The 15511-nt window shown below is 43.2% G+C and overlaps 1 protein-coding gene across 2 annotated transcripts; it reads right to left on the reverse strand.

Annotated features, from left to right (window-relative positions):
* Positions 1–2191: 2191 nt before the first annotated feature.
* Positions 2192–11880, reverse strand: LOC137608427 (metal transporter CNNM3-like). Of its 2 annotated transcripts, XM_068334804.1 has the most exons (12): positions 11037–11880; positions 10622–10956; positions 10375–10551; positions 10129–10286; positions 9174–9317; positions 8943–9101; positions 8567–8736; positions 8173–8269; positions 7535–7665; positions 6890–7016; positions 6445–6509; positions 2192–5686 (listed from the first exon to the last, which is right to left on the reverse strand). In XM_068334804.1, the coding sequence occupies exons 1-11, from the start codon at positions 11727–11729 to the stop codon at positions 6460–6462; spliced, it is 2241 nt and encodes a 746-aa protein (XP_068190905.1). In that variant the 5' UTR covers positions 11730–11880; the 3' UTR covers positions 2192–5686; positions 6445–6459. The 2 variants fall into 2 exon arrangements, with proteins under 2 accessions (XP_068190905.1, XP_068190904.1); XM_068334803.1 differs by lacking the exon at positions 6445–6509 and having other exon boundaries at positions 11037–11799.
* Between the last annotated feature and the right edge of the window lie 3631 nt (positions 11881–15511).

Consider the following 15511-nt stretch of genomic DNA (forward strand, 5'->3'; position numbering starts at 1 on the left):
TGATTTTGACTGTTACACAACCACCGCTCAATCGTTTGGGAAACTTCACTAGACTTTAGATCTGTGTTTGGATGAACAGATAATAAATTAATTTTAATTTCTGGTAAGAATATTTTAAAAGTAAGTCTTTTGTGCCAAAGACATTAATACTGCATCATTTATTTGCATTGTGTCTGATTCAGGACCATCACGTGACCGAAAAATAAGTAAAAATGACTAAAGGTTTAGCGTCTATACTTGTGTAAAAGTAAAGCAATGTAAAAACATCCCCAGCAGACATGGTGTATGTTACTCCCTTCTGTTGTGGAGTGTCATGACAGAGGTATATTTGGTTCTATTCAAGTATGTCACCACAATACTGGAGTGCACTTACTGTACTAAAGGGAATGTACTCCATCTGCAGCTGAAACTAAGGCAACCCAGTTTTTCATCTGGGTGAAGATGCCCTGTAAGAAATTCTGACATGAAAAAGTGCAGAGATGATGGAGGGGGACAACAAAGGGGTAAGTTGCTGGAAAAGAAGGGAGGGAGAGGGGTGCATGAGAACAGTTTAGGAAGCAGAGAAACGGGGACGGGGTGGGATCCTACGTTAGGAAGCATGATCCTGCTGTGAAGCCGGGCTACTGAAGCTATATTTAGCCTCTGTTGCCATGTGCTGGGAATGTGCATGGCAGAGGGACACACACACACACACACACACACACACACACACACACACACACACACACACACACACACACACACACACACACACACACACACACACACACACACACACACACTAGGTTTCCATTGGCCAGACACTCCTGTACATGTGTGTGCAGTTCAGCGAGGAACATTTGAAGTTTTCCTGGTGATTTTGGGCATGACATCAGGAATAACATCTCATATACGTGAACACGTTCACACATATGACGACACGTGATTTTCACCAGAAGAAGGGCGTTGAAGTCGCTACAAATCGTCCTTAGGGAAATAGCTTTAACTTTAAACCGACTGGATTCCTCTAATAACAGGCTCAAAGAAGAGGATGCTGAAAAAATGAGGATTCATGTGTGTTTCATCAGAGCAGCAGAGAGGATAAAAGAATTAAAGATGACAAATTGCCCCCCCCCCCTTGTCAGATTTATTTACAGGCTCTATCTTCTCACCTCGTCAGTTCGCCTGCAACATTTCGCCTCTTTAATTTTAAATGCACATCACAATATAATCTGCTTTACCAATGTAGCGGAGCTGAAGAGCAAAGCTCAGTATCTAAGGGTGTCGCCATGCAAACCCAAGCAGGACGCAACAATCGGCCTTTGTCTGATTGGCTGTTATTGTGAACTGTATGAATAATATGACATTTAATTTGGAGAGCACAGGAAAATTTGTATTACAGGCATATGTCTCCAGTGTACGAAACATAAATAATTTGTCAGAAGCAGAAGGCGTTACGGCTTTACAGTACAGCAATAAATTCTATTAAAACTAGCAACAGACAGAAGTACACCAAGTGATGCTATAGCTGCTAGCAAGACAAGGACACAAAAACCAAACTTTAGCATTCGAAAAGTTAATTCATGCGCAGCATTAAAGACGGTTGCAAATACAGCCTTTCCCCATGTCCATTTCTCACATATTTGTGAAGGTTTTCGGAGCGCTAGTGACCCAGTACCACCGAAATCCACTGGAGGCAGTGGAGCTAGAGTTCAAAGCAGGCATAAAAAACATCCACAGAAATGAATAAATTGTTTCTGAATAAATCCTCTTAAACAACACTGCCTCTTCTTCTACTGATTTTTCATTTGGTTGGTACATGATAATCTCGTCTACTGTCACCAAACGTTCGACTCATCGCTGCCCTCTAGTGGATGCATGAATGCCAACGTAAAAAGGTGCAGGGAGAGTTGATGGATTCATTGTTTAAAACGGACAGATTTTTTCATGAATGCAGATTGAGTGTAAATGAATCATTAATGCAAAACAGATTACATTTTTTAAGGGTCTTAACACAAAAATCCAGTCAGATTGAAATTTACATGTAGTCGTTTGCAGACACACACGCTGATGGTCATCAATTATGAATCAGAACCACATCAGGAAGTCAGAACTGAAAGCTGAGGCTGGGTTTTTTTGCTTTTGCATAAATACCTAGATAAGCTTATGATCCAGTTTGTACGTGAAGAAAAGAAACAAAGACGATTTTTACAACAGGTTCTATTTTATTTCCTAAGAAACTTGGTTATTGAATGTGTTAAATGCAATGGAGCCTCAATGCACCCCAAACTGTCAGCATTCCTAAAGCAATTGAAAAGTCAATACAAATGTAACCTGGACAGAAAGAGGACTGATTAAACGGTTTAGTAACAGTGTTTTACCTGAAATCTGACAGCAATTATCCCTAAACTACATCCTCCAACTATATCCTATCTAAGCAGTCATCTATGAATACACGGTTCTCCACACCTCCAACATTTCTCTCACTTTAAGTAGCACAAAGTTAAGATCATCTGTTTACATTCAGTCTTTCAATACCAGATAAAACAAAATATCAGCAGAAAAATATTTACTCAGAATCAAACAATGAAAGATTTCTCCTGGAATATGATGGAGAGAGATGACACAGAAGGAATCAGTGGAATTGGGAAGAGGAACGCCACTGGTTTCTTCTTCATCTTAGATGTTTATTGGCAGTTGTCAAAAAACTGGATTTGTCTCTTTCTTCTACTTTTGATATAACTGCTACACATTGTGTGGCCTGTCATACAAATCTTTGAATCATTGCTAACTTTCTGCGCTATTGGAAAAGTTTGATGCCAATTCGCCTGGTGAAACATTCACATTTATTATGATGAAGAGTCTTGTTGAGGCCGGGGGCGAGACTGGGGGTTCTGGAGGTTACCAAGTGATTTTTCATGGGGGTGCAGGGGTCCTTCTGCTCCAAGAAAGTGCCATTAGATAACTTTTGATTTAGTGCTATTGAAATTTCAATTGAAGCTCATTTTTTAAATCTCCCCATCAGATAGTCCCACCCGTGTCCCACCCCACCCAATCCCACCGGGCCCCATCCCAGTTGTTCACACCTTGGTAACTTCTGTACAGACTGGTGGGGCGCCATAAAGAAGAAATCATACATCCAGGAAGGACAACAGCGACTCCCAAAGAACTTTTGTCCACGTGAGTATCAAATAATCCTAACTACCCTTTAAAGTCACTGATGCTCTTCATCCAGACAACGGGTCGGCCTCTTCCCTCCCTCCATCTTTAACATATTAATGGAAAAACTGAGATGACAGAGACATGCAACGATGATATACCGAGGCTTTAAATGCATGTTGAGTAATGACTTAAAGTGAAGGCTGGATGCTTGCTCGCTGACGTGTACACACACACACACACACGCAAACACGCAGACAAAATAAAACACAGATGTGAACACGAGCTGGAATGTTTTACAGGACATATCTGAACTATCAGACAGCGTAACAAGCTCCTGGGATGACTTGTTTTTCAGGATAAAAAAAAAAACTTTGGTTAAAACCTACACCTATGGAAGTCCTCAAATTCTAACTTGAATACTTTAAGTGTTAAAAATCTTCCTTTGAAATCACATCCAAAATCACATCTTCAAACTTCACACACACACACACACACACACACACACACACACACACACACACACACACACACACACACACACACACACACACACACACACACACACACACACACACACACACATACACAGTGTTCTATTTTTAGGTTAGAGAGGTTTTATCCAATCAGAATTCAGCTAGCTTCTGTTGCCAAGTTGAATGAAATCTGCCCAGGGCCTTCAGAATGTACTTTTCAGGCATCACCGCACTGTGAATGAACGGGACACATATAGTTGACAGACAGATGCGATAGCCAATCAGATCATGAGTTAGCGCTGTAAGACCTTCTAGCTGGCCTCTCCTTGATTGGATACTTACTCTGAGAAGGCAGCGATAAGCAGACGCTGTACAGGCGCACATTTGAAGACAAGCTAGTTCTTGTGAGAAGAGGATACAATCTCTGAACTAGCTAACCTGTTCTAGCTAATGAAGTGCTGGAGGAAAGAAAGGAGAATGGATTTTGTGTTTAAATAAGCTGTTTTGGTGAGTAAAAGCGTTTTATTTAAGTTAATCACATTTAGCGTTCTCATAATTTTATTTCGTTCATATCAAATCAATTACAATCGTTACTCGCAGTTAATGCGTTCAAGGAACCACACACGAAAAACGAATTCCGCGATATAGCGACTACCCATTTATGTTATTATTTACGGTAATTTAAACGTTTATAAACCCTCCCCCTACTGATATTAAACCACCATCTATCTGTATTACCTTTTCCCACACTCTTATCGACTGTTTAAAGCACTTTTGTGTCTCACAAACGTCCGAGACTCATGGAACGTAGCGCACTTCCGGACGCCGTCAGCCAATAGAATGCACATACGGTATCACTTGACTGCCTACCAAAAATCCGCGATGAGGAGAAGTGGTGAGTGTTGATGCACGAAGGCGCGCTGTATAACACAACTAAACATATATTAAAAATGAAAAAAATTCTTGCTCTTCTGCAATGTTTGTAGTACAAAAACACAAAGACATTGTTCATTGTATCGCTGCCACTAATGTAACATTGCCCGTCATGCCCGTTATGTTCTGTATTTTGTTTCTGCAGCTGTGTTGTCATAAATGATGGTCATTTCAGTGTGTAAATGGATCAGTCGGTTTTGTTCTGTGATGTAGTTGGGTGACGTCTATAAAGGTGTGGCCGTGTGGTTTTTCTGTGCGAGTGACAATAAAAGGAGTGGGGCTGACGCGTCTCAAAGTGCAGGTTTTTGTCCCATTTGAGAGAAGTTGTAAACGCTTTAGTCCTGAACACAAAATTGGTGGCAGCGGTGGGAGCCGCTTCCAGTATTATGAGATAAATATATTCAAGTTTGACTAATAGAACATCACTGAAGGCCTAGGTGTGAAATACACGGCCCGCCACTGACACACACGCGCGCACACACACACACACACACACCTCTACAGTAATGCGATGCAAAGGAATAAAAATCTGAGCGTACCTGACAGCTTATTTAAGTAGCATCATGCTATCAATAGTGCACAAACAACACGTGCAAATCTGATTTTAACCAACGTGTGTGTTTTTACTGTCTCAAAGGGACGGATTCATCATTACACACCAGACAACACACACAGACAACACACACACACACACACACAAACAACACACACACAGACGAAGCTTTGGCACCCAGGTGGACGACAGCGAGGAACGACAATATTGAGTTTAGTACGAGCAACTAAACATGGAAGAAATGCACAGCCAAATTAAATAAAATGATTTCATTCATAATATATATGTCTACATAAACATATACATAGTCCAAAGTGTAGAAAATGACAAAAAATAATAATTTCAATGAAAAGCACATGAAGGAATGAGGATGGAGATGAGACACATGGATCTACATAAATAAAATCACTCTCGCTCCAGTCGCGCCCAATAACTACGATCCAGCCATAGATTATTCATCAATAAAAACAAAACAAACAAAAACAACCTCTACTTGGTTGGAGCAGATCTTTCACAACGGGGAAGACAGAACCGCACTACCCATGAGCCTCCTCTTCTGTGGAGCTCTCCTGGGCTATACTGCCACCTGTGGAACCCGACCAATGAGAGGAGAGCCAGTGTGAGTGAGGGGTGATGATATCATAACAGAAGTTAAAGCGATGGAAGGGATAACAAGAAAGGAAGTGCTGATATGTAAGATGGCGCAAGAGAGACAAAGAAGAATGACCTGGAGGACTTTAAAGGTGCCTGATTTGTTTATTTAGCTCATGGTGATGCTGAGATACCATTCAAGTTATTGCTATTGTTTGCTGAACTCTATCTTATCAATATTCTAAATACAGGTAATGGTAAAGTTACAATGACGCTAATGCTAATCCAGTTTCATGGGGGTTGTAGTTTCTCTGCACTCAACTCAAACTTTGTTTTTCAGTGAAAAATCCATCATTTCCACACCGATCTTATATTTTCACAGCTATCTCTGTGTCTTCGTCACTTTTGCGCCATCTTGTCGTCCCCTGAATGCTACACTAGGGGTGAGGTAACACATCCTGGATGTGAGGTAGAAGCAGAGTCTGATCAGAAGTGCAGCCTCTGAGATGACAAAAAGCTAGAGACGCATCGGGTCTGCAACAGTTTCACATTCAGCGAGATGAAGTTAGGGAAAAGTATAAAGGAGAACTGACTCACAAAAACACACATCCTAAAACAACACTCCTGGTGTGAGTGCTAGTTAAATTAGAAAATAGTTGTCAGAGCGTGTGTCATCTTCTCGGTGTGTGTGTGTGTGCGTATGTGTGTGTGTGAGACGTATGTCATGCCACAAACAGGCTGCATTTCATTTACCTCATGCAAATAATATTAACAGTAGTTCTCAATGGTATCAAAGAATGAAAAGTTTACAGGGAACTCTGGACGGGCCAGAGGAGAGAGGAGACATGGAGGCAAGGGTGGAAAAGAAAGAGAAAGACAAAGGTACATCAAAATTAGTTCAGCTGCAACAGGGAAAGCACTTTATAAAGGACATATTCTCCCAGAAATGAAAATTCAGTCATCAGCAGCTCTCCTGCACATGGATCCACAAATTGTTTCTGCAGGTTGGAGAATTCTTAGACGAGAGACATGCTAACATATTTACTGTAGATTGAGCAGTATGTGACTGAATATTCATTTTTGGAGCTGCTAACAAAGTCATTTAGTTGTGAAATACTCAGAAAAGATTTGTTGTGATTTGTGATCAGTGATAACTGCAAGTTCTGAGGTCAGCAGACGGCGTTGTGCTTGACGCTACCTTGTGTGGTGTTTCTGTCGTTGAGCAGCTTGGTCTGACTGTTGGGTAGGATCTTGATCTCTGGAGGTTCTGGACTCTGACCGACCCGTGACGCCATGAGAGCGTTCAGATACTGCAGACGTGTCACCTACAAATTAAAAAGGCATCAAAACGTAGAATTGGAAAAGCCCATAAAACTTTAAATATTCGAATCTGATGCGCTGTTGAGATCACTTCATTTACTTTCTCCTTCTTCTTTAACACCGATTACCTTAATCTTTTGCCAAGCATCATATTCTATAACATCATCATCATGTTTGAGGAGCTGCTGTCAACTTTGTTTGCCAAGAAGGTTCTTAAAGAGTTGATTATGTTGTGGAAAAGAAAACTTCAGTGAGTGAAGTTCCTCAAAAGCACGATGCTTAAAAAACACGTTTACTTCTTGACATAAAAACATCTGAGGTAGAGAGACGCAAATAATATCAGATCCTATCAGCATCAAGATCCATTAATTATTTCTTTTGAAATAAATGAAAGTGTAACAACAAAGAAACAAAAGAAACAAACAAAACAACAACTCCTGAATGTCATCTCTGGGTGGAGACAGTCCACAATTCAAGTCACGTTTTTGGACCTTCAGCGTTACAACACACATGCAGTACACACCCGTATGAGCTGCAGGTCTGTGAGGGCTCGGACGGTGTAGTCGGGACAGTAGCTCGATGGGCTTGTAGCTTCTGCTGACTCAAAGGGATCCCTGGGGGAGTGACGCTGGGTCGATACTGGAGACTGGTGCACTAAAAACACGCACCATCAAAAATACATAAGGTCATTTATTTCAGCAAAGACACCATGTAGTTTCTGACCTGTCACACTGCTGAGGATGTGATATTCCCCTCTGTTTGTCATTAAAAGTTGCATATTTTATGTCTGTTCCACAAAACTACTTGAATTTGTGGTGGAAATTTGTCTTGCTAGTAGTTTATAAAAACAACAGTCATAACACTTTCCATAAGGCACCACAGGGACATTCATAAAGCTTCACAAGCATGCTCATAAACACATCGGGTCATACTCCCATCATAATGGTTTCTTATTGGTGATCAGAAGAATGAGTTTGGCATACTGTTATAACACATTATGAATCGTCACTATAGCTGATAGTATAGGTGGCTTTAATGTATTATAAGTCTCACACGTCAACTTTTAGCTTCTAAATGGCTAAAGGTATGATTATACATGATGACTTGATGTGTGTACACAGAGTCAGGACTGTTGCGTCTTCCTGCTGTTCCTATTCTCACCTGAGGAGGGCAGCGTCAGCGCAGAAACACCGTAGTATGTGAACGCCCCATTCTCAAACTTCAGGCCCTCTTTTCCGATCTCCACCTCCACGCGGCCCTGAGGACAACCAGGAGGTACCAAACATCAGTGTTACGGCTCCTTCTGATGCTCGCGTGACTAAAGAAGCTCAGTCCTGCTGTTATAACAGAAGAACCATTGATGACCTCCACCTGAAGTTGTATCCATCTTGCTCAGACAGGAGCCAGGTGGATGCAACCATTTTTTTGTGATCTCGGGGGTGCGTTTAAGCTGCAGCAGCTCATTTCAAGCATGTTTTTTGTTGTTGTTGTTTTCCAGTGAGAAACCTGCAGCTCCTGTTTTGACTGTGAGCTGAGGCTGCAGCTCTGAACTCACCTGCAGCAGCAGGATGAAATAGTCCACCGGATGGTTTCGTGTGTACAGGTAGTGAGCGGCGCTCAGACGGTTGTTTGGGTCAAAGTGGACTTCCTGGTTGACACTGGGGTGGCGCAGCAGGTGGAACAGGACCTTCTCGGACACACGCGCAGGGCTGAAGTGCTCCACTTCTGCAGGGGTCAAAGGTCAGGCACATAGGCGACATCACACAGGATCAGATCTGCGGAGCTCCTCAGATGATTTACAATAAATGAAAGAAACATAATCATTACATGTGTGCCGTTAAACCGTGACTCATTTAAACAGCGTGGCTGTGGAGGTCAAGCCCCACTCTGTCTATTCTTTCACGTATTTATAAAGACAAAGAAATGGTCACCTCTAGACAGGAAGCGGTGCGTCGCCAGCAGGAGTTGAGGCGACGTATGGATCTTGGGTTCGCCTTCAGGAGGCTTGAAAAGAGAAAACTCCTCGTGGACGCTGCGAGGCTCCAGAGGAATCTCCAGCGCAGCGAGGGGGCGCTTCACTTTCCTGTCCACTACAAAAGAGTTCAACCAACCATTAAAGGTCACCTCTGGTCATCTCCGATGTCATATTTGCATCAACTTACAGTAGCCGTCAGATTCATCCAAGATCTCTGATTTGATGATCTCCTCGATGACATCCTCTAAAGTGACCAATCCCAGCACCTCGTAAAAGGGATCTCCCTCTCCCTCGTTGTTCACCTTCTGGACGATGGCCATGTGAGAGTTACCTGATGGAGGAAGGGGCGACAGGAATGACTCCATCAGTGCATTAAAGTTCAACTGTTTGAAGATGAGGAGAAGATGTCAAATGATGTCACTATTTATTCTAAATACACAATGAATCTGAGTAGGATTCATCACAAGATGAAGCTCTGCCGAACAGCATAAAGCCTCCATTAAACCTCTGTCAGATAATGATCTACAATCAGATCACCCCCCAATGAAAACACATCCAAACATGTGGACATTCTAATCCAGATTTGCATCAAAATGGAACACAAATTGAGAAAAGCTCGTAAATAAACCTGATTCTTTTAGTCGAGATGCATCACATGAAAACACTTCCAGGCTGCGCCTCCCTCAAAATCCAGAGGATTCTATTCAAGCCCAGTTGTCTCAATAAGTTTCATTAGTTTTTACGTAATCTTGACACAAACAAACGCGAAAACCCAGTTAATTCCATATCCCAACTAGGTTCTGGACTGTCAGCGAAACATCAGATGAGAAAAAAAATCAACAGATTCACCTCATGATGGAACTGGATCAATTCCAAAATGATTGTTTGTTTTTTGAGTGAAAAACTTTCCTGCTTTCTGTTCTAATCAACAAAAACGTTGTAAAACAGCTGTAAATGAAAAAAACCCCCACCTAAATCCACCGCTAACCAATAAAGTGAAAACCAGTCCCGTATGTTTTGCATAACTCTGAAAACCAACCAATCAGAGAACACAGGTAATGCCCTCATTGGTGGAGGCAACCAATCAATCCGACAGCACAGACGACAACTGGAGGCAAAATAAACCCAGACATGTCAGACACCTTTCTTGAACTCCTCCAGCATGGCGTCCAGTTTGGTGTCGTTGAAGACAAAATGCAGGGGGTGGTTGTAGAACTTGGTGATGGTCGTCATGGGGGTGCAGTCATCTGGGTCCACCAGAGCCAGATCTTTCACGTAGAGGATCTCCACGATGTTGGACCTGGAAAACCAGACAGTTTGATTTTATTTATTTCATAAAATGCGTTTGGGACTCTGTACTCAGGGGACAAACGTCGGCTCTGGCCCACCTCTCCTCCTCATAGATGGGCACTCTGGTGTAACCGCTCTGCATGATCTCGGACATGGTGGAGAAGTCCAGGACGACCGAGCTGGGGAGCATGAAGCAGTCCTTCAAGGGGGTCAGGATGTCTTCCACCGTCTTGCTGCGCAACATCCCATGGCTGAACTCCTCCTTCACGAACTCGCTGCGAACACACACACGGATTAAGAAAGGCCGCGTTCACTTCACGTCAGCGCGTGGTCGCCTTCCTTTACCTGTACGGGTCGTTGACGCTGGTGCGGATCATCTCCATGGCCCTCTCCCTGATGCCGCAGGTGCTAATGTCCCTCCTCAGACCCAGATCCAGGATCAGCCCCAGGGGGCAGGACAGGGGGCAGGTGATGATCATGCAAACCTGGGCCAGCCAGGTCAGAGCCGGCGCCATCTGGAAGCCGTAACCAGAACAGAGGATGTGAGGAACCAGCTCGGCCAGGAAGAAGATGAGGAACCCGCTGGTGAACACCGCCGAGACGATGGAGCCCAGAACCCGGTAGAAGAGCACCCCCAGGACCGAGTGACCCACCACACACAGGAACAGCAGAGAGCAAGTCTGGGGGGGGAGAGAAAAGGACATTTTAACAATAAGGATGGAGAACAGCATTGTCTCATCCTCATCCTCCACAAACCTACCAGGAAGTTCCCCCTCCTCCTGACCGGCTCCAGGCGCTTGGCGGCCCGCTTCTCCTCCTCGGAGCCGCAGCTGTGAAGAACGTAAAGCTCCACGGGGTCCAGCCACAGGAGGCTCAGGTTCACGGTCCGCAGCACCCCACAGACGGCAAGCATCAGGGCGATCAGCACCCCCAGCCCCCAGGGTGGGATATAGTCCGGGGGGAGACCCGAGTCCGTGCTCACCCGCAGCCTGTCCGGGCTGGAGGACGCCCATCTCCCGCCGCTCCGCACGCACAGGTGATGCAAGCTGCCCCCCGCGGTGCTGCTCCTCTGCCGCACTTCCACCGTGATCAACCCGCTGTGGAGCTCATCCTTGGTGAACCCCCCCGTCACCTGGAAGGCGGATTCGTGTCGTTTGGACTCGTCCTCGCACGGATCGGGCGCATCCCCTACCGCCCCGGCAGCTCCGTCAGCCGCCCTAGCGAACGCCACCCACGGCCAGCTTCCATTCAGATCAGTCCCGAACAGACCGAGGTTGAACGTGGATCCTTCAGGCGCCGAGACGATCCGGTCCTTCATGCACACCCGACCCGCCGGGTTTTCCAATCGCAACCCCAGAACCTGCGGGGCTTCCTCGCTGCAGGCGCCGTACCCGATCCCGCAGAACAATAATATCATCAACAGGAACCGTAGACCTGCCAAGCTAGCCACCATATTGGAATTGGTCAGGCTGGCTCTGCGCGGATCATGTGACTCTCGCCCCGCAGCGGTCCCGCCCACTAGGAACAGTCAGTCAAACAAAACGAACGACGCAACTGAGCTGCGTTGGCGGCCATATTGGCTCAAAGTGGCGGTGGAGCTTTAGGACATCCGGGCATTTTGGCGTTCGATTCCCAACGTTTCCCATTGCACCGCCCCCTCTTCAAAGGCAGCCAATAAAGCACAAGAAAACAAAGACGAGGTCACGCCTACCTTTGTTTGGTTCCATAACAAGTCACTCATCACCAGCGTCACGTCACAATATGTGAATTGACATGTGCGGTACTCTAAATTCGAGGTAATAAATATGAGGATGCATCGATGAATGGATGGATGGATGGATGGGGAACCCTTTCATTAAATATGGATACATTAAATTAAAATTTATAGATTAATTTCTTATTTATGAGTGGAACATCATATTGATGTGTCTCAGAGGTGAAATACACAAAACCATGTATTGTAAACATGCTAGCATGATTTTAAGTCACACGTGTCAAACTCAAATGTGGCCCACCACATAATTTTATGTGGCATGCAAGAGCAAAAAAGGTCAGCGTATCTAAAAATAAGTCAAAAGTGTGCTTTGACCAAAAACTGTGATTAAGCCCATTTTACCTTTGACAAAAACATTTTGAACATAGTTAATGTCCTAACTTGTGTTTGATGTTATTTTTCTTTATTCACTGAACGTTTCCCATTGCACCGCCCCCTCTTCAGAGGCAACCAATAAAGCCCAAGAAAAGAGCACTAGTTTGATCCTTGATTGAGGAGTCCTGACAAATTAGGTTATGAAAAACCTAAAATGAGTTTGACGGCCCTGTTCAAGTCAATGTTCATTTTAGGTCCAGTTTTGGTATGTAGGACAAAGTCATACCAAAATGTCTGAGACTAATATTGGAGTATTATACCAGAAATTTAGACTAAAAATTTCATCACTATAATCATTTACAGTAATCATTTAAAGACGGTTCTGATCCTGGAGGCCAGATCTCCAAGTGTTAACGGCTTTAGTATTGGTTCTAGTAACAGATGGAGTGATGCGGCACAGGGATGAGCAGAAATGTGCTGTTGCCTTGAAGGATTTCACCTTTGTTTGGTTGGATCTTTGAGGTTCTTGGAAATGTGTGGTGTTTTCATACAAACATGAACCATTTGTCACATCAGCTGAAGTAAAGGAGCAGAAAGAAGAAGTCCAGTAGTGATAAAATTTAATCAAACATTAAAAAATCTCCTGTAGAGAAGTATTTCAAGTAAATAGATAACCATAACAGCATTATTATTTTTGAGTGGACGGTTTCCTCCTTTGTTCTGTTGCAAAAAAAAGAGCGAAAAAAATTGAAATATTAAAACCTGCCAGACAGGTATTCTGTGTCTACTGTAAATATCACAGGGAAATAAAGAGGAGAAATGACTTCCATATCAGTGATTGCGTGCCTTAAACAGACACTCAACATTAAATATTTTTGTATTGCAGGTCCTTCGGCTGGGTGTGTGCAAATGCAATATATCTGTAAAGGTAGATAAATGAGCAAAAATGTACTTCAAGATTCTTCACCTTTGTTTCTGCATCGCACCACGTGCACGGAACTTCAAACAATCCACTTGTGGGTGATACTCAGCATGGAAAACAGTCTAGCCTGAGAACCCTGCTCCAGAAAATATTTAACCTTCCTCCAGGTCTAATCATCACACCACCGCAGGGCTAAAAACAACACTACAGGAGTTGCTGATAAGTCCCGCTCCCCCGCTCCAGTCCCATGATAGAAATACATGAACAATAAAACGGCCCAGCAGAGCCAGCCGGTAGTCAAAGCTGGAGGAATTTCAATACTTTTGAGCAGCGGGAGAGGAGTCCAGATAAGCACACAGGGGAAATATGTGCGTTAAAAGTGAGGAGGAAAGAAAATGAGGGAGATAAACCCTAGGAGGGATGAGAAAAGACAGGTGTAACGACAAATAGAAAGAAACTACAGAGAACAGAATTATGATTTGAGGTCAACTCAGTGCAATGTTTATTGCTATTTAATACTTTCCTAGCAAAACAATGGGATTAAAACATCTCTTTCTCTCGTGAATAAATATATTCTTCTCTTCTTTCAGCATTGCGTAAATACCCTTCATGTCTTCATATACACAGTATTTACAGTAACAGAACCCAAACAGCAATCAGGGAATCGACCACAGTGTTTCTGGGTAAACAACTCATTAAAGCTGCGCTTACAGCTGGAAGCCCGTTACACACAATCACCCCTTCATGGTGCACCCCTTTAACAAAAAAATAAAATAAATACAATGTTTACAATAAATACAACATGAATAAATACACCACATTTCCCAGTACGCAAACTGGTAGTCACACAGCCAACCAGTGGCTTCACTGGAAACCAGTATCAGACCAATTGCTACATGAGACCTATATGAACCAGCAGGCAGGTCTAAATTTTCCTATCTAGAGTAAGGCTATGACGACTGAATACTTTCATTGACTGAGCAGGTTTAGTCTCATTTGATTGGTCCTGCTGAGTAAGGGCTTCACCATGGTTGGATTTAGTTGGCTTTGAAGTGGGGGGGCGTTTCCAAACCCCTACCCATTAACCGTTCCGTGCATCATATAAGGTATTTCTATGCTTTAAAACTTTCTGGCCCCAGGTTTGCTGTGTGTTCATTTGGTAAGGTACAGATAAATTTTGCAACATGCAAGCACAAAACTGAAATAAAGCAGATCTTCCTTTGACAGTGGAATCCTTTACAAGAGACATGAATTAACCCTTACATCGTCACAGGCTTTGTGGCCATCTTGAGGCCCTTTTCCCTTCATCTGTAATCAAGTTTTGACTTTTCATCCCACAAAAGGAGAAATGCTTTGGAATAATATATTTTCTTATGCTACACAAGTTTAAAGTGTTTTCAAAACAGTGCTAACTTATACAACATTTTTGACATTCAAATCAATCATCGACAAAATAGTTCATCTGTACAGTCAAATTGTTTCAGTGTCACTTCATACATAGGAGTGAAAAATAGGTAGATTACATGCTAGCAGCTTTAACCTGAGCTGCTACAGCCGTCTTCATGTTAATCTCGTTATCGCTGGGACAACACCAAATGTCCTCTTTGCTTTCAGCGCAACTTCAACAGCGTCGTTGATGCACAATAAAATGAACTTCACGTCGTATCAAGTTCCAATTTTATCAATGGCTTGGAAAGTCAAACGGACACACACACAGACAATGCAAAAGGTTGGTGAGGATTAGTGTCTGTTATAAGACAGGGTTAATGTCCCAAGTGTGAATCAGAGTGAAGTCATGCAACGGAATGTGTGTTGTCCATTAAATCTGATCATGTTGTGCTGCGAGAGTTTTCAAGTCAATCCTTAACCCTGGGAGTACTGCAAGCACAAAGGTTAACAAAGACAGACGCAGCTCAACGGTTTTTGAAGACACAGTCTGTCGTATCTGCCCATTAAAGCCAGGAGATGCTGGCTTTGCTCAGCAAAACACTAAGAGCAGAGTCAACAGCTTGCTTGATGCCGTTCTCACCCGTATTCAAATTTGTTGTAAATATGTTGTTTCATATTTCTGTCTGCATGTCTTTTCATGTTAAACTAAACCTTTCATAACTAAGTTTCAGAGGGCAGCTATTTTTATTTCAAGTGTTCATGATAAGCTAACTGCATTATAGGTGCAGTATCAGCTATGAAATGTATCTAGAAAGTGGGTAAGCTCATTTGAAAT

Source organism: Antennarius striatus, chromosome 15 (genome assembly GCF_040054535.1).
Source record: "Antennarius striatus isolate MH-2024 chromosome 15, ASM4005453v1, whole genome shotgun sequence".
NCBI classification, from domain to species: domain Eukaryota; kingdom Metazoa; phylum Chordata; class Actinopteri; order Lophiiformes; family Antennariidae; genus Antennarius; species Antennarius striatus.

What these genes read in the sequence shown, in the direction of transcription:
- LOC137608427 (XM_068334804.1), bottom strand. Translation starts at nt 11,729, where the DNA reads ATGGTGGCTAGCTTGGCAGGTCTACGGTTCCTGTTGATGATATTATTG. An exon ending in GGAGGAGGGGGAACTTCCTG is followed by an intron (nt 10,957 to 11,036) that starts GTAGGTTTGTGG and finishes CTCCCCCCCCAG; the next exon opens with ACTTGCTCTCTGCTGTTCCT. An exon ending in GCTGACGCTGCCCTCCTCAG is followed by an intron (nt 7,666 to 8,172) that starts GTGAGAATAGGA and finishes GCGTGTTTTTAG; the next exon opens with TGCACCAGTCTCCAGTATCG.